Source organism: Cavia porcellus, unplaced genomic scaffold (assembly GCF_034190915.1).
Source record: "Cavia porcellus strain 051 isolate PalLab524CR breed Dunkin Hartley unplaced genomic scaffold, mCavPor4.1 scaffold_19, whole genome shotgun sequence".
NCBI lineage: Eukaryota > Metazoa > Chordata > Mammalia > Rodentia > Caviidae > Cavia > Cavia porcellus.
The window spans coordinates 45,650,492-45,675,382 of NW_026947502.1; the positions used below are offsets into that span (position 1 = coordinate 45,650,492).

A 24,891-nucleotide genomic window follows, 5' to 3' on the forward strand; every position below is an offset into this window, starting at 1 on the left:
ATGTGGTAGGGCAGGTGCACCCACCTGGCACCTGAGCAGGCCTGGAGGCAAGTCATAGCTCTGAGTGGGTATAAAACCCCCACACCTGAGTTCATAGCATGACCTCAAGCTATTAGAAGCCAAAAGGAACAAAAGAGTTAAATCCTTAAGTTTTTTTTCAAAAGAGCTACAGGTGAGCCAGTCTGGTGGACCAACTAAAGTATGCCATAGGGCCCTGGCAAACTGCCAGTTTCAAAGGTAAATGACAACAGATCAGAAGAAAGGCCATAGAGCTTATGTTATCCTGCCTCTGTGGCCATGAAAGTTTCCCTGTTAAAAGGGGATAAATTTATGGATTACTCTGTTACAGTCTTTTCAACAAAATCTTTCTGGGCCAGGATGTCAGTTTCCCTGCCCCCTGCAGAATGTTGCCTGCTTTGAAGTACCCTAGAAGGTTACTTCACCAGAAGGGCCCTTAGCACATGGCTATGTGGGATAGGTGGGGCAGGGCTTTACACCACTGTATCTGCCCCACAACCAATTTTGCTACTGCCCTCACTTTATTCTTATGACCCTCCCCCACCATGGTGTTCCATGTCTGACTAGAGAGTAAATAGTCTCAGCTCTTTCCCATTCCTCATTGTTGTGCTTGACCATAGGAGTGCCAAGTGATACATCCGAGAAGGTCTGATGAGGCAGCCATGGCCATGGACCCAGGGGAGCAAAGTCCCCTTACAGCACATAGCATGGAGGAGGGAGAGGCCTTCTTCATCCCGACCAAGAAGACCCAGGTCTTTCAGACTTTCCATAAATAGCAGAAAACCCAAGGGCCATTTCAGTCTCAGTGCAAATGTCCCCAGAACACTTGCAAGCAGCACTGGGGAACCCAGATCCTTCCTGAGAGAGGAGCAAGGCTGGATAAGTATTAGGAAGGTTTTCTGCACTCTGCAGGGAGACTGCAAGGGGGGTTGTGATGACTCCTTCAGCTGGTTGTGCAGTGTGTGGGACTCTGGTAATTTAAGGAAAGTACAGGGCAAATAAAACAGTTTTGTCCCACCAGAGGTGAGGTTGCCATGCAAGGCAGATACCTTGGTAATATTAACTCCAGCAAAATGTTTATGAACACAGGACAATGAGTGAAGATGTTATACCAGACACCCAGCACTTATCTGGTATTTTATGTCCCACAAAATGTCTTCCTAAACGCTATCACACTTGATCTTTAGTGTAACTTCCTGTGATAGCCATTTTTATAATAACTTTATTAAAATATGATTTACATACTGTACAATTCACCCACTTGAAGTGTATAGCTCAGTGATTTCTAGTATTCACAGGGTTGTGCAATCATCACAACAATCTGTCTTAAAGCATTTTCATTACCTTCAAAAGTAACATCTGTAATTTTCTAAGCACCATTTATATGCCAGGTAATTTAGGTGAATATTCTCCAGGCCAATTAGTCCTTATCTATGAGGTACCAGTTTCATGGGTGACACATCCAAAGCCTGGAGACCTGCATGTGGCTTCCTCTAATCACACAGCTAATGTGCAGATGGAACTGGGATTCAGTCTTGACCAGAGTGCTGCATCTCCCCCATCCCTCTCTGCACTCCACGTAACCCACCTTTGGGATGCAGCCCTTGGTTGACATTCTGTCTTGAGCAGTGCACACTTGAATTCCTGCCTGCATAGAAGTGATGTCCTGGCTATGATGGAAATGATGCTTCCTCAGGAGATTCATGGCAGAAGGAAATCAATTAAAAACAACCCATCTTGCAGGAGGCCAGACTGTACTTTGCCTTCAGCACTTTGGAGAGGGAGGACAGCTGGCAGCCAGTGGCATGCAGGGTGAATCTCATTTTATTAAGTATTGTTTTCTGTACTGAGAAAAGAATGTGCTTAGAAGCCTTAAAATAAATCTTCATCTATAGAAATGCAAGGTAAGGAGTTACACTTCCCCAAACCATACTGTTGAGTGAAGAGGGAAGCTATTGCAATCCGAGTACCTCTGAGCTGGCTGCTGTGGAGCAGAAGCAGTCTCCAGCCATCAGAAGCATCTCTTTGTCTTCCCTGGAATGCAAAATAAGTAAACATACATTTTATGTTCATGATTAGCAGTATTTAAGGACTTGCTCAGAGGCTCTCTTGCCAGCCTCCTTCATGAACACATTTTATTGGCAGTGCTGGGCTGTGTAGATACTGAAGTAGTTGAGGCTTAGTGTTGGGCCTCAGGGATTAATATGGGTGCAAAGCTGCAAAGGGTGGGCTGCAGATGCCCAGCAGGCTTTCAGGTGTGTAAGGCTTCTCAGCGAAGGCTGAGTCTGGCTATGTTCTCGGTGTGAGTGGAATTTGCTCCCAGGAGCAAGGCTCCCTGGCTCCTAGACTCTCTCACTACACTCTGGGGATAGTAGTGGGTTCTTCCTGCTGTCACAAGCTTGGTTCAGCTCTCTGTAAGACAAAGGCACTGACATGTATCTTGGCATGTGGCAAGGCTGTGTGATGCAGAGACTTCCTCAGTGCAGCATGGAACTGTCCCCAGCCTTACTCTCCTGTGATACCTGCTGAACCCAGGAGACCCTAGGAACCAATACTATAGCTCTGTAGGCTGCAGCTGGTTGCATGTGAACCTTGGAACAGTGTTACCTTCAGGTGTCTCATTGGTGCAGGCACAGTATTAAAGGTCTGGAACGGCTCTCCAGATCCCTGCAGTTGTTACTTCCTACAAGTTTCAGTTGCCAAGCAGGAAGATCGTTGAGTGACCGAGTTCAGCCTGGGCACTGAGTAACTTTGTGAGACCCTGTCTCAAAATAAAAAAATAAAAATGGGTTAGGGATGTAGCTCACTTTGAAGGCCCTGGGTTCATCCTCAATACAAAGAGAAACAGACAGAGATAGAGATAGAGATAGAGATAGAGATAGAGATAGAGAGACAGAAAAAAATTAGGAGTGTTTTTTGTTTTCTGTAATTGATGTGTGAGCTTTAAAGAGATATTCTCCTTGAGAGCCACCCAAATATCACCATTTGGTTTCCTGGTCTACCAGGGGCCCCACTGACTTGGGGCAGGCCCCTGTGGAAGGTGGCTGCTTCCTTCCCACCTGGGCTGTGCTGCTTCCCAGAACAGAGCACAGGAGAACAGCAGGGTCTGTAGCGTGCATGGTTATAGATGTACAGACTGAGATTGTGTCTCACAATTGTCAGTTATCTCCCAATGGAAATTCGGCTTAATTGTATGTACACAGTCATTTTAAACATGACTCCCTGATTTGTATTTGAATATCATCATTATGACTTCCCTGGTGTGGTCATCAGCTTCTCAAACATTGAAGTATGTGATAAGCCATTTTATAAGCCACCTCTTTTTCAATAGAAAATTTAAAAATCACAGCACCCTTTTTAGTGCCAGCTCTTGACTATCACTGTCACATTTGTCTATAAAATTATACCTAAAAAGTGACTTTCAGTGATGATATTAATTTTATTTAGCTCATCAAAGGTGGACAGAATCAAATCATGGTATAAATTTGGGGTCAGAACTGAATTTGACATTTGAAATTAAGTTTTCTATGGCCTTGCTTTTTCATTTTTTTCAGCTTTAGGTTGTTTTCACTTACGACACTGGATCACAGTTGTGATGGTGGCTGCTTTTTTCAGAGTGCTTTCTGTGTTCTGGGTTTTGTGCTGACCATTTGTATCCACCATCTTATTTCATATGCACAGAAACTAACAGTGTTGGGTTGTTAGTGCCAGTCATATGAAAAAGCAGAGTAAAACAATTAAGAACGAAAATCAGCATTAATATGTGTCTTAGTTATTTATCTTGTTGTTGAGATAAGAATACCTGACATCCAAAGTTAAAGAGAAGAAGGGTTTGTATCGCTCATAGTTTGTAGATGTTTCAGTCCATAATCGGCTGGCTCCAAGGCAGGGTGGCACATAGCAGATGGCAGTGCAGGACAGCAAAAGTAACAACCAGAGAAGGTAAGAGGCAAGCCTCTGTCTATCCCTTATGTTGTATGTAGGCCACCACCCCCGGGCAGCTGTAGCACTCACACCCTTAATCCCAGCATTGGACCAGGAATCAATCACAGAATCTAGATTTGGCCCCTCTGAGGCCACTCAAGGCCAAGGAAGTAGACAAGTTGCTATCTATACTTTTTCCTATGTGAATTCAGAGGCTAATGATATCCAATGATTTTGCTGTGACTTTCCAGAAGCATTAGCCCTGCTGTGGAATTACTTTTTGAACACTCCCTAGTAGGAGATTGTGCTTGGGCTTGTCCTGTCACTAGGAGAGAGTTCAATGCTGGAGATGTTTGCAAGCTCATTGAAAGGTAAAAGGGGTCTTTAGCAAAATTTAGGAAGTATTCTAACCTTTTGTTAAAAATAGCACTAGTAAAATTTCATGTATAAAAATACCACATCTTTTTCATCTATGCTGCAGTTGATGGGCATCTTGATTGTCTCCAAGTTTTTGTTGGTTCATCAAACAGAATGGTTTGTACTGTCATTGTTTGTCTACTTTTTTGATTTTGTGACTTGAGCGACTATTTCTAAGATAACAGTACATAATTTACCAACTAGTGATTTCTTATTCTTTTTTGAAATTCTGTATTATTTCTATCCTTTTTTCTATTTTGCTTCTTTTCTCTAAATAAAAGAAATAGCACTAGTTTACTTCAAAGTCTAACTTTGAGATGGGGGAAACAAGGGAACCTTTTTGCTGGGTCAGAACTTAGAAGTTGTCTTGATATACATATAGGTAACTTATGGGGATAGAATAACATGTACATGGTAGGTTTCTGAAAAAAGTGTTGTCTTAGTTACTTTCTACTTGTTGCTGAGACAAAATACCTGATGCCCAAAGTTGGGAAAGGAAAGGCTTACTTCTTACAGTTTTTGGAGGTTTCATTCCATACTCAGTTGGCTCCAAGGCGGGGGGGCATGGCGGGGCTGCAGTTCATGGTGACTGCAAACAGCAAGGTGAGAACTGTCAACAGAGACACGCCTTCTTCCTGCCATTACACTGTATTCTGGCTCTACACCCAGGCAGGTGTAGCACTGACACCATCAATCCGAGCGCTAGACAATGAACAAATCACAAATGCACAATGCAAAGGCATGTGGCCTGGAGGCCATCAACATAAACCATGACAAATGTCCAACCTCCAGGATGATTTAGACCTGTACCTTAAAACCTAGTGACACAGCATTTTGCCTATTACCATTAAAGCTTAAAAAATGACCTTCTGTGACTGGCAAGGATGAGGGAGAGGTCTGGGTGCTCAGCTGCACTGTTCCTGGGCGGGTCACTGTGAAGCCCTGCAGGGGCCTGGTGCTGGAAGCCTTTTTACACCTGCAGACCAGCAAGCCCACTTGCAGGAAGGGATCATATGAGCCACTTATCAGGGCAGACAGAAATCTTGAGCACTGAAATATTCATTGAAGCCTTTTTACAATAATAACTTTTGAAAGTGAAAATGAACTGAGAGGTTAAAAATGAGGGAAATTGTTAAATAAGGTTATTGTATCCAGTTTTTGGCAGACTGATTTTTAATGACATGAAAAACTTCATTGTATTGTGTATTGAGAATATAAAACAAGACTTTAAATTGTGGTTATATACACATGTATGTGTATAATATATAATGATTTATACACAAGGATATAACTTCAGCCTTACTAAAATACAAGCATTTAGTAAGAATGTGGAATAGGTTGAGTCTTTATTTTTTATGCTCATCTGTATTCTCCAACTTTTAATGATAAGCTGTTTACTTCAATAATCAGGAAAAAAACCAGTAAATGTAGTTTTTAAGAACTTTTCTTGCTACCAATTCCTGCCCACATTCTCAGAGCAGGGCCTCTACTTGGGGCAGCCAGGCCTCCATGCTATCCTCTGGGCCAAGCTCTGTAGATTTATTGATGCTGTGGTGACTCTTTCCCCGTCCATCTTGGCTCCCTAAGCCACATCATCCTTGGGTGTAATCTCATACCAGTACTCCTTAGGACAGCAGTTCCTCTCTTAATAGCCACAAGAGTAATCAAAGCACAGTTTTGTTAACACTTTTGATTCTAGCACAGCATAGCAGGAATAAAAAATGTTCACTGGCTGACTGCCAGCCATCTTTCAGTGGGAGCCAAAGCTTAGAGGCCTTAAAGGGAAAAACCCTTTTCCATCTGTGCCCCCATCACCATCTATGTATTGTACTTTTATTGAGTGTCTGCTGCATGCAGGGGGTATAGATACCAGTAAGCCAGTCCCTGTCTTCACAATTATGACAGTCTCAGGTGGGAACAGGCCACAGGTCACTAGAGCATTCAGAATGAATGCAGCTGCCTCCTCCCCTAGATAAGGTTTTAGGTTGGGACCTAGGGGTCGAACCAGATATAAGTATTGGGTATAAGGCTCTGGCAAGCAGTGAACAGGAAGAAAGAAGAATTGGCTTGGTATAGGGAAGGCTTCTAATTCAGTCCTTCATTTATTCAGCTAAGTATTTACTGAGTCACTGAATGTGCTAGGCCTTATGCTAGGCTTCAGGCACTGGTAAACAACACCAAGAGGATCTCTGTCCTTGGGGAGGTAAATTCTAGTAGAAACAATAGTTAACAAATCCAGAGACAAATCTTTAAGTTCATGACCAATGTTCTGCCAGAAATAAATGGAATTCTCCAGTAGGGAATAAGATGAGAGGTGGAGTGAGGACACTGCTGTAGCTGGGATGGTCTAGAGAAGGCTTTTAAGCTCTAGCCTGCAGGGTAAGGAGGAACCAACTGGGCCAAGGCTTGAAAGAAGAACATTCTGGGGTTCCTTTCCATGAGTTTTAAGAACTGAGGAAGAGAGACCCTGATGTGTTCTAGAAACCAGCCGAAAGACTAACAGGGCCAGATAAGCAATGAGGGGGTTGAATGGAGGATACAGACCTGAGCAGAGACTTGAAGGAGAACCTGTGGGACCTGAGGGCCAGGAGGCTGCAGTGGGAAGGGGATGCTGTGGTATCTGTGGGCATGAAGTGACTGGCAAGTTCATCCCGCTGGATTAGGAAGGATACAGAGATGTCAGGTAGAGCTCAAACATGGAGGCACTGTTTCCAGTGGGCTTTGGGGGCTTGGGGAATTCAGGTAGTTGTCAGTGTTTTCTGTGATTGTCCAGGAAGGAATATAAATCATGACTCTGCTTTCTATGTGCACAGCATGCTGGGTCCTGTCTGCCTTACCCTGGTAGAAAATTGAAATTCTGCTGCAGGGTGCTACTGTGTCTTCAGTTACAAACTGTGTATTGAGCTAGCTCTGCAGGCCAGGCCACTTTGGGAGCCTCTTATTTCATTTTCTTGGACTAAATCTGTGATGAATTACTAACAATAATGATTCATTATGCCATCTCATGCTGGCATGTGCTGCTTCTCCAAAAGCCAGCCACAAAAAAAAAAAAAAAAATGGCCCCACTGATGAATTCTCTAATATTTTTTTCTCCTCTTAGAATGGCTATCCAAGTAGACAAGTTCAACTTTGAGAGTATCCCAGAGTCCCTTGGAGAGAATGGACAATTTGCAAATCCAAAACAGCTGGAAGAAGAGAGACAGGAAGCTCGAGGACTCGAGATCAACAGCAAACTGGACATCCACTGGAGAATCATATCCTTTTTGCAGTGCTCACATTGAACCCAGATGCATCTTTGTTGGGGCTTCTGACCACTGAAAAGTAGCCTAGAGAGGTTGGCTGCTGAATTTTAACCACAGGTAGCTCCAAAATGCCATAGTAAGGAGACACGGGCCAATGGGTTGGTATTTTCCTAACCACTTTATGCTTCAGGGAGCCTACTTAATGAAGTATTGATTCTGTATAGGGAAAGGTCTTCTTGGAGCCAGTAGTGTTCTTGACTTTGGATCACATATTTCTTGCCAGTGCTGATACTCACATTAGTGACAGGTAATAATGGATACCTATCAGTGCTGGCAATGAGTAGGTTCACAGACTGACAGCTAAAACAGGGATGGAGTATTTGAGGAGACTGAAATCTGGCATAGTTTAGCCAAGCATTAAGGTGCTATCTTGAAAAGACTAAAGAGTTTACATAAAGACTGTTCTAGGAAAAAGTGTTTTGTAAAGTCACTGACCCTGCTCTGAACCTGACCCATGTCTAGCACAGAGCAGGTGCTCAGCTGAGTGAGTGCTGCGCTGGATTGCTGGGCCCCAGTTCACGTTTTGGTTGTTCAGCAGTTATGAGAGCACCCACAAAAGTAGTCTATCATTTGCGAACCATTGAACAGGCTGACCTGCAAGACAAGGACTCTGTGCACTATCTACTCAGTCAGGAAGTGTAAGGGGGGCAAGGACAGAACTGTGCCCAGTGCTGGAAGTGCAGAGGACGCAACTTCTGGGGTGAAGCAATTGAGGAAAGCATTAAGAAGAGGTGACATTCGAGTGGGTGCTTACTGATACACAGAAGTTTATTAAAGAGATATGGGGGAAAATGCCTCAGTGGTATGAGGCATGTAAATGTGGCTTGGTTAGAGAATGTCCCCAGGAAGAGATAGATCTGATGTGTCTGCCAGTCATCCTTGTCATGCATGGACTCTGGCTTGGGGGATGGTTAGACTGAGGTTATGGGCTCAGAACATTCCCAAGGCCTCTCTGAGTTCTAGAAATATCCATGGCAGGTTCTAGAACCCAAGGGGAATTCTTTCTTTCAAGCTAAGTTGAATTTGGGTCTGGCAGATGGTCTCCAAGGAGTTTGTAACAAAATAAGCACTTTTATGGGGATAGAAGGTCCTGTGACCCAGATACTAAAGGAAGAGGGCATGGGGACTCTCCAAGTGAGCAGAGTGCCAGCTGTAGTTTGTCTTCGAAAGGGTAGGGGTTAAAGTCCTTCTCTTGTGCTTCTGTTAGATTGACACAGAGCCTGTGTGGGTTCCATTCTTGAGAAGTACAGAACAGAATGGCTAGCAAGGCAAGTGTCCACTCTTCAACCGTGTGCCAGGCATTGACTCATCTGTCTCATTCTCCCATGTCTCTTTGACTGGCACTGCACTCTGGAGGGGAGCCCCCTCACATATAGGCACCTGTCAGTGTTAGATCCAGGGACCCTTCTAGGTAAGTTTTCTGGCAGGGTACTCAAGTCCTAGCTGTTTAGAAAGAAGGGTAAGAAGACAACTCCCACTGTCAGCTGGGCTACTGAAGCTGACACTCTTCCTGCCATCTCCCTGTGATCCTGGAACCTGAGTGGCCTGGTCTTTCAGAGAGCCTGTGACCACCTGCTGTGGAAACTGCTCACCCAGAGCTTCAGCATCATGTGGCAGCTCTATGCAGGTCAGTACAGGTGTAGGTAGGTTTGACTCAGCCTCAGCTCAGTGCAGCAGGACCTGATGGACAAGGGACACTGTGGAGAGGCATACTCTCACATCTGTTTCACTCAGGGCTCAGATAGAAGCCAGAAGCCCAGGAATGGCTGGAGTTACACCACTGTGTGCCCCTGCTCCTCAGACACCAGCTGTTTCCTCCCTCATCTCCTCTGTGTTGGGTACAGGGTAGTATCCAGGTAGTGTCATAGCTGACTCCAGTTCAAAGTAGAGAGCAGCCTTCCTTGGGCCTGTGGCAATTACCAAATGTATACTGCCACACTGGGAATTATATTGGCCACTAGGACTCCTATCCTTTGAACACTAGTATCAAAAAATTACAAGAAACATCTTCACATTTTTCTTCCTTATTAAGAGACTGTTTCCCTTTTGTCCATATTTGCTTAATAATTCACACAACAAATATTTATTCAATGTCTACCATATGCTATGTACATCTGTCTCAAATATATTGATTGGAAGTTTATGAGAGATTGTCTCTATAGGCAAATTTGGTTAAAGACAAGTAATGTTAAGGACATCCTGTGTTTGTCCATGTCTCTGTCTCCTTCCTTCTCTCTCTCTCTCTCTCTGTCTGTCTGTCTCATCTGGGAATGACATCTGGCATGGAATGAATAGCAGACTTTTGCTATTGTAAACCTGAATTTAAGCAGATGGAAAGACCAAAGACTAAATTTGCTAATAATTTCATTATGCATTTCAATAATATTTTCTAAATATTTAGACTCTATAAAAAATTTGAGCCTAATTTGACACCATAGTTCCAGAAGTTGCCCATATGTAGCACATAAGTCCGGGTAGACATTTTTTCAAAAAAACAGTTGAGAATTTTGCATTAGCTACATGTACACCTGTCTATGAGGGTCTTTCTCCTTAGGTCTGCTGTGTTCCTAAGCATACCCTAGCTGGTGCTCTCTGTCCCCTCTCCTCCTCTCTCCCAGACTCCCAGCTACTCTGGGAAAGGGGTAGGTGGAGTCTGTCATAATGTACTAGTAGGGAGAGATGGCAGTGGATACTCTAGGACAGCAGTCCTAGGAGCTAGCCAGGTGCTCCTCAAGCCTCCTTGCTATGCTTGGAGTTCTGTATAGCTGCATTTTTCACAGTGCCTAGAGAGGTCATACGTTAGTTACTTTTCTTGTTGCTGAGACAAAATATATGACACCCCAAATTAAGGAAGGAAAGATTTATTTAGCTCACAGTTTGTGGAGGTTTCACTCTATAATCAGCTCTGGTGAGGGGCAACAGTTGAGAGCTTCAGAAGACAGCAGAAATAGCAAGAACAAAAGGGAAGGATAGCAAGCCTTTTTCTCTCCTTATACTGTAAGCAGGCTACCACTCCCCAGGGCAGATGGAGGACTCATGCCATCTCCCATTCCCTCTTGCACCTGCTCAGGATGTTTGCATAGTGAGGACCCTGGCTCCCTGCTGAGTTGCTTGGCTAAACTTCTAAACTTCTCAAGTTGACACAATGTATCAACCATTACAGGTTATGAGGTCCTCACCTCTTCAAGAACAGAGTGGTTTTACAGGAGAGGGTGACTCAGGGCTTCCAGCTATCTCAGGGGGTTGACAGTAGGGACCTGGATGCTATTTACAGGTGGAATTCACTGGTCTAGGGTAGAGCTACACTTTGTGGTCTTGGGCCCGATTCACTGAGATGATATGTCAGTGTTTTCTTTCCTTAGGAAACCTCTCTTTCTCTTCATAAGCACTGTTGATAAGTTTTTAATAGCATGACCACTTGGAAGAATATCTTATGTGCCTTCTACGTTTAGCTACTTAATGTATTGTCCTAATTGCATCACACAAAACCTGGGGTCTTGTGTCCTTTGAGAGACTGGAGCCCAAACAGTTGGAGCCCAAAAGGAGAGTCAGAAATGCCTAGCCATTGCTTGGTTCCCAGCTCGTACCACCTCAGTCACAGCTTTTTTCTCTTTGCTGCTCTGGTCTCATCCTAAATTGGGGCGGTGACGGCCCCTATGCTACAGGGTGCATTCCCCTTGATTACTTACTTTTCTATATTTTCCAGCAGTTGGCCTGTTCATTTCTGAAAGGATGTTTTCACCTGATACTGTCTTTCTTCATAAGAACTGGCCTGTCAGTAATATCTGTACAATTCCTTTGTGGGACTGTGGGTCCCTGCCTGTCATGGGCAGCATCTGGTCTTGGGGAGCCTAGCTTATTTGATACTTATCAATGTTTTTTGAGTAAGACGTACTCTTACTTTCAGCTCCTTAGTATCCTGTCCTTTAACCTTCTTGTTATCTTCTAGCTATCAGCACTGCACAATTTTTACTGAACTTGGAATATCCTAATGTAACCAACTGTGTGAACTCTGTAATAGCAGATAATTTCCTTCAATACATGATCAGAAACTCATCTGCATTTGGCTTCAGGGAAGGACTAAGCCTGCCACACTATTAGGAACCATAGCCCCAGGGTTGGAAGGCTAGCCCTGCCACTTTAACAGATATGGAGGCTGTATAACCTGAAGGACCAGTGTCCATGACTGTTCAGCCAAGGCAGTTGGCTGGTTGCTGTGGAGTATTGTTGTTAGAAACAATTCTGAGTTCCATCTTCCCTATTGATCACCTGTCAAGTGCAATAGCATCTTATTTACCCCACCCCCACCCTCCAAATTGGGTGGTTTCTACCCTTTTCAAAGAATAAGGAAAAATTGGAAATTCAGTGACTCAAGAGCCTGTACATCTAGAAAACTTGGAGCCAAACTTGTTTTAGTATCTTGAAATCTGGTCTATAAGGTGTAGACATAGCTCCTGACCCTGGAAGGGATCTGCAGACATGAACCTCTGCTACTCTGTAGCTGCTCTCAGGGGAGCTCCTCCACAATGACCTCACTTATCTTTTCCTCAATACCTGGCCTCCCTCCTGCCTTGCCCTGACTCCTCCAGTAGTTCTCAGCCCTTCCTTCTCATTCATTATGGTCTTCAAGAAGTACAGAGATTATGTTTTTCCCAAATAGTTTCCCCTCAGCAGATAGTGTTATCTTATGGTCAAGTGGAACCCTACTCACTCAGTATGTATTTCTTCTTCCTTTTTTTTTTTTTTAAATCGGTACCAGGGATCGAACTCACGACTGCCTATTTGCAAGGCAGGCACTTATGCCGCTGAGCTAAATCCCCAGCCCGTAGTATGTATTTCTTGAAGACCTACTTTGTGCCAGAGATTGTGCTGAGCCCTGCTCCAATGGAGTATCCCTGGTGCCAACATGACCCCTGACATATAGAATTTAGAACCATTTGCTGAATGAGAAGCTTTCATTTCCACAGTGTGGCCAACAGAAAAATTACCAGCTTAGTTGCCCTATCCTTGTGTGCTGTGATGGATACATGGAAGGAGTTTGCAGCCAACCAGATTAGTCGGGATTGAGACCTGGCTCCTTTTCCAAAGCCAGCCTGCACAGACCATCTGTGATTGAAACAGGTGAGGGATAAGCATTGAGCCAGCTTACTGTCATCTCCTCTCTTTCCTTGTTTTTGTTTCAAATCTCTCTTCAAAGGGCCTTTGAGGGATTGGTGAGAGAGTTGGAGTCCAGTCTGTCTAGGTTCAACAAGAAGAGCTGGAGGCACAGTTTTGCTGATCTCTGCAAAGGCTGATGGCCTGGACTACCCAGGCCATTTCTTCCCAGCACTCTGCTAAGTGTTGCTCTCCCCCAATCAATTTGAAGAAGGATGTTTAACTAGTTTGGCCACTTTATGTGTGAAGCAGAGCCTTGAGTGTCCATTGGCAAACAGGGCCCTCAGGTGCCCAGGAGTCTATGACCCAGCCTAGGGATAGATTGTCTGTAGAGGGTATAGAGGCCAAGTGAATACCCATGATGTGCAAAGTGGAAGGATGTATAGTGCACTGTTGTCTTAGGTAAGGGATCCTGCCTTTTAGAGAAGCTTCTTTCCAGGACAGCTCATGTCATAGGCTGGCCAGTGTGGAGGGGTCTGGGCTTGGCCTCACTAAAATTGTCTATTCTGTACAAGCCCAAGAGGTGCACCAGCGTCTGCAGCATTTGCCATTGGTGTTGTGTTGGCAGCCCTCCAAAATTTTGGATGTGATACCTTGGCCCAGTTGATTATGGCCAACACAGCCCTCCTGGATACAGCCACAATTAGACTTTGTTTTCAATTTCTCGCCAATAAGAAGTAGTTGTTCAGATTATTTCCTACTATGTTTTTTGAAATTTTGTTTCATTTCTAGCCTTTTTTTCTTTCTTAAAGTAAATTTTAAAAAAATGCCATTTGGCATCTAGCAATAGAAATATTTCTCCCAATAAAGTGTTTTGAAAGTTGGCGATATATGTTCACCCATCCTGCATAATTTAATAAATGTAGAACAATTTCAACACGGAAGCTCCCAAAATAAATTCTGGATACATAAAAATTCAATTTATTGTGAACAGAGTTTTCATCTTTACGTTTTTAACATCTTTTACAGTTTTAGTGTTACTTGTTTTGCCATTCGTGGATTATTTCATTGTATTAAACAACAAAAGAAAAAAATTGCCTTTCCCTCCCCACTCCTCCTTCTAAGACTGAGGTGGGGATGAAATTCCCAGGCTGATGGCTTTGCACTTCCTCCTTTGCCTCTCTAATTGGCTTCTCAAATCTTCTTCAAGATACTTCTTAATAGACCTCTGTCTTCTAGTCTTTTGAAAAAATTAAATCTGTTTAAGACTTTTAGAACACAGTATCCTATGTTTTTCTAGTAGTTATGCTTAGAGAAATATTTTTATCTAAATAAATTTTAATACAAACAGCTCCTGTCATCAGTACAGCTGATTTCTTGATCATCTTAAGTAAAATGCAGGGTTACATTTTGTATTTGCCTTCAGGGAATCTGGCTTTTAGAACAGTTTGTAATAAGTTGGTTCAAAGGCCTTTAATCTCTCATGGCAGGAAAGCTTTGCCGCCAGAGAAAAATGTTGTGCCTGGCTAGCAATGCTGTCAAATCTCACAGGCTTTGGGGGCTTCAGAAGACAAGGGAATAAGATAGGAGGGACACAAATTTGTTTGCTATTGCCCTGCAGATTCAAATGTGGTGGCCATGCATATCTTAGGATCACTGTGAAAGGAATCAAGGTTAACACAAAAGAAGTTCAAATTTCAGATTTTGCCAGCTCAGGAGGGTAGGAAAAGATACTTTGCACATAGTATTGGTTCACATTGTGTGTGTGTGTGTGTGTGTGTGTGTGTGTATTATGTGAATTGTGTTTGTGTATACTGGGCATATACACACTCCATGTATTTTTGTTGTAGCTATTATATCTTACATAATACAATCAGAAGATTATAAAGTGAGTAGCAGCTACCACCCTTATGGCACTAGATACCAGGTAACGATCTGAGCAATTCACTTAGATTTATTCACTTAATTTTCACAATGACTTTCTGAAGTATTTTTGTATCTTGTTTCGTGGACAAGAAAACTGAGCTATCAGGAGGCTGTTTCACTTCACTTGTTCCAGGTCACCCAGCCAGTAAGTGACAGAGCTGGGACTGACACAAGTTCTCTGTACTCACAGCTATGCCCTTAGCTCCACTGAGTGGTATCCAGGCCTTTCCTTTTGTGGTGACCTCCCATCATTTCCACTTTTTAAAGGAAGCCTTGGAGATAGCTGTAGTCCTTAGGTCTGTCTGTTTCACTTGTTTTCTATCATGGACTCTAGAATTCTAGTTTTCTATTACACTAAGGCTTGCAATAACGAACCAGCTACTGACCTCTCTTGTGGGCTGTGCAGCTTGCTGCATGAGATTTCTGTCCAGTTTCGCCTCAGACATGGGGTGCTCAGCTGAGATACCAGTGCACTTCTTGAGATGAGAACACCCCACTGTCAGCATTCTGAAAGTTCATAGTGCAGGTTAGAAAACAAGGTCATGGGAAAGAGGCCCATTAATTATTTAAAGCAGTTTTTCTATTAGTATAATTTCTATTTATGACAATTCGATAGTTTATTTGAGCTCAAGTAGGGTTTGGCTACGTCCCTGCACCTGTAGTTCTTCACTGCAGAACTGGCATGTGAGACACAGCCTATCTACTGAAGGGAGGTGCCCCAAGTGAAAACATGCCTTGCCAGGAGCACCCACTCTGCAACACTTCACCTTGAGCCATCTGGAAAACCTCTGCACCCACTTCTCTTACGATGGTTTTCTGACTTTTGTTCAGTAAACTATCAATGATACCCAGACATTCTGAGCATGTTGCTTATTTCTTCTTGGATAGGGAAAGCTATCACAGCTGGGCTCCACAGATACAGAACCTTCTTGCAAAAGAGAATCTCTCAAATTCCCACTGGGCTTTACTTGCCCCATTGACAGAGTTGGTTGCACAACTGTTTCTTCTTGAATATCAAACTAGGTCATTGTAAACTTCAGCCACATAAATATATACAGGATCTGAAAAGCCACTCAGTTGTTTTCAAATGGTTATTTGCTTGTGGTGCATTACAAAATATTTCACTGCTAATAGCCTAGCAGACAAGAGAGGGAAGGTATTTTATCCACCTTTAGTGTTTTCTTTGCACTTGGCTGTGTTTTTCAGATTTGAAAATGAATATTCATGGTTCCCCAGGTTAACTGAGGTGGCATACATGAAAATATCTGTAAAATCTCTGCACAAATATTGATTAATTAATTACATATAAGTAATGATTAATCATAATGAGTAGACTGGACTTCTTAAAACTAAGAGAGTCTCACTTGGCCTTTTCATTAATACTCTGGTGTGAACCAGGCATACAGAGTTGGGTGTGCATGCATATACAGTGCCATGTAGCAAGTGCAAGATGGGTGCCCTACAGAGTGTGGTGGTGACAGCCAGTGAAAAAGGAAAAATTGGCTTCTGGGGTAGCAGTTGATCTGAGCAGACACCTCTGATAAGGTGGGTTTTGGAGTCTAGAAAATGGGTGGATATTCACCAGAAAGGTGAAGCAAGAATGCTGTAGATAGAGGGAAAAAAGGAGCAAGATTACCGAGGTAGCAATCTTGGCATGGTCATGGGAGTGAAACCGTAGGAGTCCCGCGTGGCTGGTACGTACTAGCACACATACAGAGGAAAGTGTGATGACTGTGCAAGGAGAGGTCAACTGTAAAAAAATCCACGAGAAAGCTTACACACTGTGCTAGATGCTGTGGAGTTGAGGTTTATGTCCTCGGAGTAATGAGCAGTCACTGAAGGATTTTTGAGCAGTGGAGCAATGTGATAAGCCATGTTGCAGGAGGAAGCTCTGATCTGTAAGGAAATAAAGCTGTCCTCTGTTCTGCTCCTACTTTGGCATTGTATGTCTAGGCCTTATGTGGTTCTGACTGTAGGATTGTGCTGCCTGCCTTTGCACACCAGGCACAGAGTCTCCCAGTGTACAGGGCAGCATGGCATGTCTCTACTTTCTTTCCCAGATTCCTGAACCTCAACACTTGGGGTGGCCATTGAAAGGTATGGGGCTGCTGGGGACAGGATTCCCATTTGGTTTTAGGTTAGCTGTCTCATAAAACTCACTCTTGCTTTAAAAGGTTGGAGGGAAAATCAGGTCAGCAGCACTCTTCCAAGCCATATAGTGTATGGAAAAGGAATACAGAACAGAACCTCTCCAAGCATGGAAATTATCTAAGGTATTTCAGTGTATGTGCACTTTTGTCTTAAATGTGTATCTCTCTGTCTTCTGCCAGAAGTAAAGGACAAGACTGAGGTGATAACCATCAGAAAGAGCAGAATGTATGTCACATTCATTACCCATTTATTGGGACAAACACAACTTCTGTAAGCCTTCATTTCTTGCTTTTCTATTGAAGAGCTATGTTCTCTGCTTCTTGTGTGGGGGACATGTGGCATGTTTAGGACCATTCAGGACAGCTCATGCACACAGCTCACTGCTCTGAGAAAGTGTCACTTGCCACGGTGTCAAGTGGAGTAGGCTACCTGTACAATTCTTTTTACATCATTCCTAGAAAAGATCATTCTTTCAATTGACTTTTAATAGTTACTACAATGAGTGAAATTTGTACTTCCATGACAGGATGCTGGAAACTACCTCCACAGACAAGAAAATAAACTGAGCTAAAGTGAGCTGGGACTTGAGAATTCTTCAGTCAAGCACTAGGTATCATCAGTCTTTAAACAATGCGTGTGATTAGGGTGCACTTTCAAAGCCACTTGGCCAGAACCAGCAGTAATTTCATAGTCCTCTGGTTACCTGTGTCATAGAACTTACATGGGCAGAACCTCTGAGACAAGAACCAGTGGGTAAGGTGGAAATGGAATTGCAGTCCTCCTCACCAGAAAGGACCTTGTTGGGAGCATAACATTGAGCACCACGGAGAGTTCTTAGCTGGGCTTTCCTTTGTGAGGTAGGAGGGTGGCAGGACAGGTTGCTACTCAGGCTGCTGGCAACTGTATGGCCTTGGCATGACCCAGCCCTATGGACAGAGGGTCCTTATTGTCAAGTGGGAATAATGACTCCTCTATTCCAGGTTTATGGTGGGGAATTAATGGAATAAATCAAGTAGGGTCTGAGTGGGGTCCAGAGCAAGAGTTATGGTCACACTGCATAGAGTCAAGCCTGGATCTTTCCCTTCCTAGCACTGACAGCTTTCTTGTTCCCTTCTGAAGTTGTTTTTAAGAAAATCTTTGATTGAGAATAATAGTACCTATTTCATACCAAGCATGTTTGGAAGTCTAAAATTGAAAATAGAATCTAATGGAAAAAACCAGGTGAAACATTCACCACTGTAAATCATCCCTACAGTAGCAACTGTGCTAGGGATTACTGCAGTCATCATTATTTGTTCAGGCCTTGCCCCAGATTCCAGGGTCTGTGTACTTAGGTAGGAGCTGAATCGTTGTCACTGCAGCATTTTATCATGGGCTATGACGGCACCTGACTGGTCAGCCAGATGTAAGGCTGTTTTCTTGGCTTATCAGACTGTAAGGGAGGAGCCGTGCATCAGGTGATTAGGTTTATTAGCTTAGTAGTATCATTTTAGAGCTCACCTCTGAAATCAAATTGATATAGAAATATGTTTTGGGAATATGTTTCAAAGCCCTGCATCATTTGGCAACTTTGCATTTATCCACACAGCACCTTGATCCTCAGCTTATCATCTCTGAGCTCTTCATCCTAGTTGGCCAGTGGGCTCTTCTTTGTGCCGCGACACCACTGTCATCTGCCTTGAGAGCCTGGCACAAGTTTTAACAAGAGTCCTGTGTCACATGCTCAGTTCTTAATTTAATGCAGGTGAAAGTATTCCCTGAAGACTGGAAGAAAAACACAGAAGGGCAGACATATTTAAGCACGTACTTTAAACCCAAATATAAGGACAATTTGCACCTTCAGGTCCCTCTGCCTTTGTGCTGGCATGAGCCCCATGTCACTCCAGCCCAGCTGCAGCCATACGGTGTTTGTTCTGAATGTTGTCAAGGGTCCTTTAGTGCTGACTTTTCCTAAAATTACTTTGCTATTGTTTTAAATAGGTGCACATCATTCTGAATTTTTAAAGAAATTGATATGCCCATCTTCTCTGCCTCTGCCCCACCTCCTGAAGTGCCCGCTTTTATTCATTTCTTGTATAATCTTTCAGAATTGCTTTCTGAATTTGTGTCAGTACAGTCTTATGTTTTACCCAATTGTTTTTTTTTTACACCAAAAGCATATTCTGGTTTGCATCTTGCTTTTTCACTGTGTATCTTAGAAAACTTCACTTTCTAGAGATCTTACTCTCTCACTTCCAGCTGTGAAATAGGACAGCAACATGTGAACATACCTGAGTTTCCATAGCTTTGCCTATAAGGATGCTTTTCAGCATAGGTTTCTGCCAGTTTTCAGACCTGTGTTCTGGAGGGAGTTGTTTTCTTTCTGGAGGTGTTGGGGTGAAGGAGCAGCTTGGACACTGCAGCTAAAGAGAACTTAGAAAGGGTGCTTCTCCATTATATGTGGTGCACAACCAAATTTCTGAGCCTTCAAGCTTTTGGTTCTGCATGCATACATCACCACCACTACCCACCTGGTGGAAGGGAACAGGTACAGTTCTTGTCATAACATTCACCACCTTTTAGAAATGTCTATCATCACTGCCTTTGGTCTCCAGGGCCCAGCTGAGTGCCTGTTAGCCTGAGATTAGGAGCATGTGCTGGAGCATTTCCTTCCCTAGAAATTGGTAACTGCCTTAGAATAAATTCTGTGCCTCAGAGTCCTGGGGACCATGAGACCATAGCTTCCCATCCCAACCAGACCAGTGCCACTGATTAGCATGAGTCATGGCATGTCTGCCTGAAAGTCTGCCTGCCAAGAATTGGGCTCTAATCTGAGGAAGAGGGGTTTGGTGTGTGTGTGTGTGTGTGTGTGTGTGTGTGTGTGTGTGAGATTAATGAATGAGGAAGTAGCTTTGTTATAGATAGCTGTAGAGCTAGAGCAGTGCTCTTGGTTGCCACTGTGGACATGATCTTGCATGGGTACATTGGAAGGTTCTTAGGAGAAAATTACCTTTGAAAGAAACCCTTTGATAAATTGTGAGTGAAGGACTGAGGTCCCTCCAGGATTTGAGGGTTTAACTAAACCGTGGCTAAGCCACTGAAACAAGAAGGGTAAGTTCTACCCAAAGGTGCGGGAGAGAGAGGTAGCACTAGTTGGAAGAATGTCTGCTGGCGTGTCTGCATGCTTCTCATGAGGCCCGTATGAGGTTGGAACTACTCTGGTTCCCAGGCAGTGGGCAGTGATGCTAAGACCCAGGGTACTGAGATCTGGTGCTCAGTGGGAGATGGCCCTGGCTCTGTTTACCCTGCATTCTTGGTCACTGCCATTCATTTTCCATCAAGCAGTATTGATTGAGCTACTGCTGGAAGCAGGCCCTCTTCTGAGCCCCAGCACAAGGCCTCTGCCCTCATCAACTCACAGACAGTGGTGAAATCTCATCTCATGCAGGTTGCCAGGGAACAGAGATATCCAGGAGAAGGCTTCCTGGAGTCAAGGAGTTAGGAAGGAGAAAACAGGAAAAAGTGTTTCTAGGCAAAAAGTACAGCATATTGAAAACCCAGAGAAACACTCGATAATTTGGAAGAATGGAAAGAAAATCAGAATAACCAAAGTCAAGCTCAGTGGTAGGCAGGGAGCCCTGAGCACCCCAGATGCCAGCATGTCACCATTTAGCTCACTCTTGGGTAAGGCCATTATGGGGTCAGCCAAGCTCTCCAAGTCATCCCTTTTATCTGTGTGGCTTTCTGGAGAAGCCAAGTTGGACATTTCTGGGAGACACACAATTTCTGTTCTCTCTGCCTCCAGAGTGACATCCCCAGTCCCTGGCCAGAGAGACAGGAATGTGCACTCCATTCCCTTCTGGTCCTGCCCATTCTTGCTCTGTCTCCCAGCCTCTGCTCCATTCATTTGTGCCTCTACATGCAAGTGCTTCATTCCCATACCACTGTACCCAGGCTTCCCAATTGTGATTTTCAGGGTTGTGGGGGGCTTTTTAGTGCATGTGAATTATACAGAGGAATGGATTTTCTTGTGGCATTTTTGTACATACATGCGACATACTTGGGCTGTATCTATCCTCACTTTAACTCTCCCTCATTGCTGCCACCCCATACTGTAACTGCTGTCTTTTCCAGAACATGAGCCTATGGATCAAGGTTCACAGCATCCTGCCCTCACGGCTTCCAGTTCCTTGCCTATCTTTTCCTGGGTGCCTGAATGTGTTGGGTGAAATTCATTTGCCAGAGGAAGAAGGCAGTGGAATTTTCCTCTACTTTTTAATCACAAAGTAATGTCAGAAACTGAATTTTATCTTTTTTGTTGCAACTTCTATTCAGTGTCTTTAGTTTACATAGGGAGAGGAAAAGGCTTGTAGACTGAGAACCAGTGGCTATTTAAGATTAGAGTCCGGAGACTTCTGCTATCTGTATTTAGAAGCCCAGTTTCTCTATCCACTGCTACCTACCGCAAGACTTGAACTTACTCAATTGTGAGCTTGCTTAAGCAATTTGTAATGATAGATGTAAATTACACTGAGATGGATAGCACAACAAACATGGAACCAGCGTGAGGCCAGCAGCACACATTAAGAATCACTTGGGTCGTTCTGAATAGTCAGCCACAGTTGGCATGTTTTACTCAGGAATAATAACCTCCCATTTGCTTTATTTCCCCCAGCAATAATAGTTGTTGGATTACAATTATCCCAGTGGATTTCTCTTTTTCACATAACAATCACTTCCTTTAACTAGATGTGAGGGAAGTGAGAGTTTGATGTGCATTTGTGCCTTGATTTCTGCAACTTCACAGCATGGCTCAGCAGTTGGCTACACCACTTGAGCAGAGGGGAGACATATCTTCTTTAAGAGGTTCTCATGTGGGGGTGATGGTCCAGAGTCTTCTAGAACGTCTCCTCCCATGCTGGAGGCTCAACAGAACCAAATTTTCCTTAACCGAGGCTCACCCCTCTCTGAAGCGCAGTGGTGAGGCGAGTGTGGAGGGGCTCCTGAACCAACTCGTCCTGGAGCACCTGCAGCTGGCGCCTCTGCAGTGGGGTGAGTACAGTTCCACATATGCAAGTTCTTGGGAGTGTGGGGTGCCTCCGAGGTGGAAGCATTCTGAAGGTCATCGCAGAAGGGTATGGGAGACAAAGGTACTCACCCTGCTGCTCCAGTGCCCCTGGACACAGGAAGTTCAGTACCTAGGTGAGTCCTGCCAGCCCCATTTTTGAATGCTCAGTGCCTTCTAGACAAATATGCAATGGGTCTTGAACTCACCTTGATTTTCCACCAAAGAGATGTGGCATCTTCCTGAGTAGCTGTCATATGTGGATAGGTATAGTGTGCAAACATTTCTCAAATTTATAGTGATGCAGCATGATAGAGGAGATTAAGTCTGCAGTTCGCTTTGACACCATTCACCGGGACAAGGCTTTCTGATAGCTTCCCATGCTGGCATGTGGGAAAGTGTGTTTCACACCTTCCCTTAGTCTGATGTTTGGGCCCTATGAGTTCACTACCACCGAACACTGGGGTTATATGGACATGCTAATTTTATTGTCCCCATGAGTTTTTCCCTTGGCTTGTGCCTTCTTAATTAGCACTCAAAGGTATCTTGCTCAGAATGAATTTAGTATTTCTGCTGAGGTGCAAGCCACTGCTGTTCTCTGGAAATTATTTCATCAGGCTGTCTGTTTTGTATCTGCTGCTGACAATCACTTGGTAATATATGTGTCTTCCTTCTTCTTCTTTATCCTTGAAATCACTGTGTCTACACTTTGATCCAGAGCTGCTAATTAATAATCTGGAACTTCCCCTCTGTCACTGGAGACACATGGACATTGGTTGGGGCCTTATAAAGGAAAACACACCCTTCTTGCATGCCAACCTGCTTCAGCTGAAGACAGGGCCTGCAGGGATGCCTCCTCTCTGCTGGCTGCCAGTGCTGCACAGAGAGAACTTTTCAGCAGTGGTGGAATTGTCATATAGTAAGAATGGGTGTGCGTTTCACCCTGAGGAGCTCCTTCCCTGTAATTGTCTTCCTTAATGATGACCCACCAAGTGAAGGGAGGGTGCTTTCTGCAGGGGGCTTCATCATGTGGCCCTCTGAAGGCTCCCCTTCTCCAGAGACTAGATTAACATGTTCCCTCCCTGATTATCTGCACACAAGCTACTTCCACCAGACTCTGCCCACTGAGGAGAATCAGATATGTGAACCTTTGCCACTTGAGGCCTGGGACAGACCCCAAAGAAGCATGCCTGTGTAACCTCAGGCGTCCCAGCAGCTTTCCATCCTGGGCCTTGTGCTTAGACCTGTCTCCCTGTTTACAGTGCCATAATGTATTTATACCACATTGGGCTCTTTCCAATGCACATCTTTGTACAAAATTTTTTGTTTGATTTATGACTAAAACAGTCTTCTAGTTAGGGAGTTACCAGGTTGAGAGATATGAACATTTTCAAAGGACCTTGTGGTGTTTCTTTGTCAGATGACCATGTGACTATGAGTGTGATGTGGACATTGCAGAATTTGGATTTCAGAGGTGACCTGTCCTGTTGTAAGTGCAGAATACCCAGTGTCGCAGTGTTACCCATGTGAGACCATGTGGGGTGGTGAAGAGGAAGGGCCTGGTGATCTTCTGGATCATATAGCTGAGTTGACTATCACAAGTCATCATGTCTGCAGACTTCTGCACAATACTGATGGCTTGAGAGCCCAATGATGACTTGAGAGCCAAGACCAGAAGAGTTTCCACATCTCTCCTGTGTCTTCTGCCCTGGGAGCCCAGTCGTGTCTGTGCTGTCCTGGAAACTATTATAGAGATGTGGGCTGCCTGCACATTCCAGGAGAGTCACCCACAGGGACACTGGCTAATGTATGTGCCATCTCTTCCCAGGGTGAGCCACATGGGATCTTCCATTTCTTAGCCAAACTTTCTTTTGAGGGTCTTTTTGTGTTGTGTATTTTCATATCTGTGTCGAGAGAGGGAGACGAGCATCTTCCATTGTGGCTCAGTGCAGAGCCTTGAGTGTAGAGAAAGAAGCCAGAAGGCTGCAGAGGATGACTGACTTTGAGTATCTGCAGACCTGGCTCCTGGTTTTGACTTTGTCACTTGACTCAGGCCAAGAGTCTGAGCAGTTACTGTGCCCTGATCTTGGGTACTGTCTGTGACATGGGTGACATAGCAATCTTGCAGGGTCTCTGGGGCAGGAAACTTGACCTGCTCAGCATAGTGTAGCTGGTGCTCAGTGAAAAGTGTTGTAATCTGGCTGTTTCCCTCTATCCATTCCCTCCTACTAGGGAGCCCTGCCCTGCCTCAGAGTCAGGCTGCGTTGTGGAATGCACATGATTGAGCCCTGTAGTGGAAGGAGAGCCTTGGCCCATGTATTTTTGGGAGAGAGAGGCCACTCTGAAGTGAAAGGATTGGGATGCTGATGGATTGAGAGCCCCAGAGTTACAGGGGTCTTGTCATGGCCAGCAGGATTTCTCCCTGTGCCTTCTGTCTTGCATGGCCCATCATGTCTCTGCTGTTAAGCAAGGGCAGTCTTCAGTGTATCTTGGGGGAAGAAATGGTGTGGCTGAGCTTACCAGCAATGTCCTCACAGAAGGGTCAGTTGGAAGGCTTAGTCTGTGGCCAGCTAGGCTGTATGGAGTTGCAGGTGAAGAGAAGGTGAATTATCTGTCTCTTTCACCTCCTGTCTATGCCGTGAGGTAGTAGTCTTAATTTCTGGCCTCAACACAGTCCCCACCCACCTAACCTATCATCTGCATGGGGAATCCCATGCCTTGGACAAACCTTGTCAGTCCACTAACCAAGGCCTTGAGGTCCCTACACCCCTATCCCAAGACTTGGGCTCTCCTGGGCCCCCCAGAGGATGAACTAAGGCAGTGACTCCCAGAAACTCATGTTGGCCTGAGAGTTTTTAGCTCATGCCACCAGGCTGTTTGCTTCAGAACAGGCCCTTGTCCCCAGGATGGCTTGTCTGCTGGTTCAGATTGTCCACAGCTTTGGCCTAAGCAACCTGATTGCTTTTTTGACGTGGAGAAGGCTCACATATTCCATTAAAAAAGAAGGGGAAATTA

The 24,891-nt window shown here is 44.3% G+C and overlaps 1 protein-coding gene across 6 annotated transcripts in view; it reads left to right on the forward strand.

Annotated features, from left to right (window-relative positions):
• The window catches only part of Trappc9 (trafficking protein particle complex subunit 9), a 703,342-nt gene that overhangs the window by 548,124 nt on the left and 130,327 nt on the right, over positions 1-24,891 (forward strand). For all 6 annotated transcript variants that reach the window (XM_063231022.1, XM_063231023.1, XM_063231024.1 and 3 more), the window contains 2 exons: positions 7,460-7,612; positions 21,772-21,863. In XM_063231022.1, coding sequence (XP_063087092.1) covers positions 7,460-7,612; positions 21,772-21,863 — 245 coding nt within the window. The remainder of the gene's footprint in view (positions 1-7,459; positions 7,613-21,771; positions 21,864-24,891) is intronic.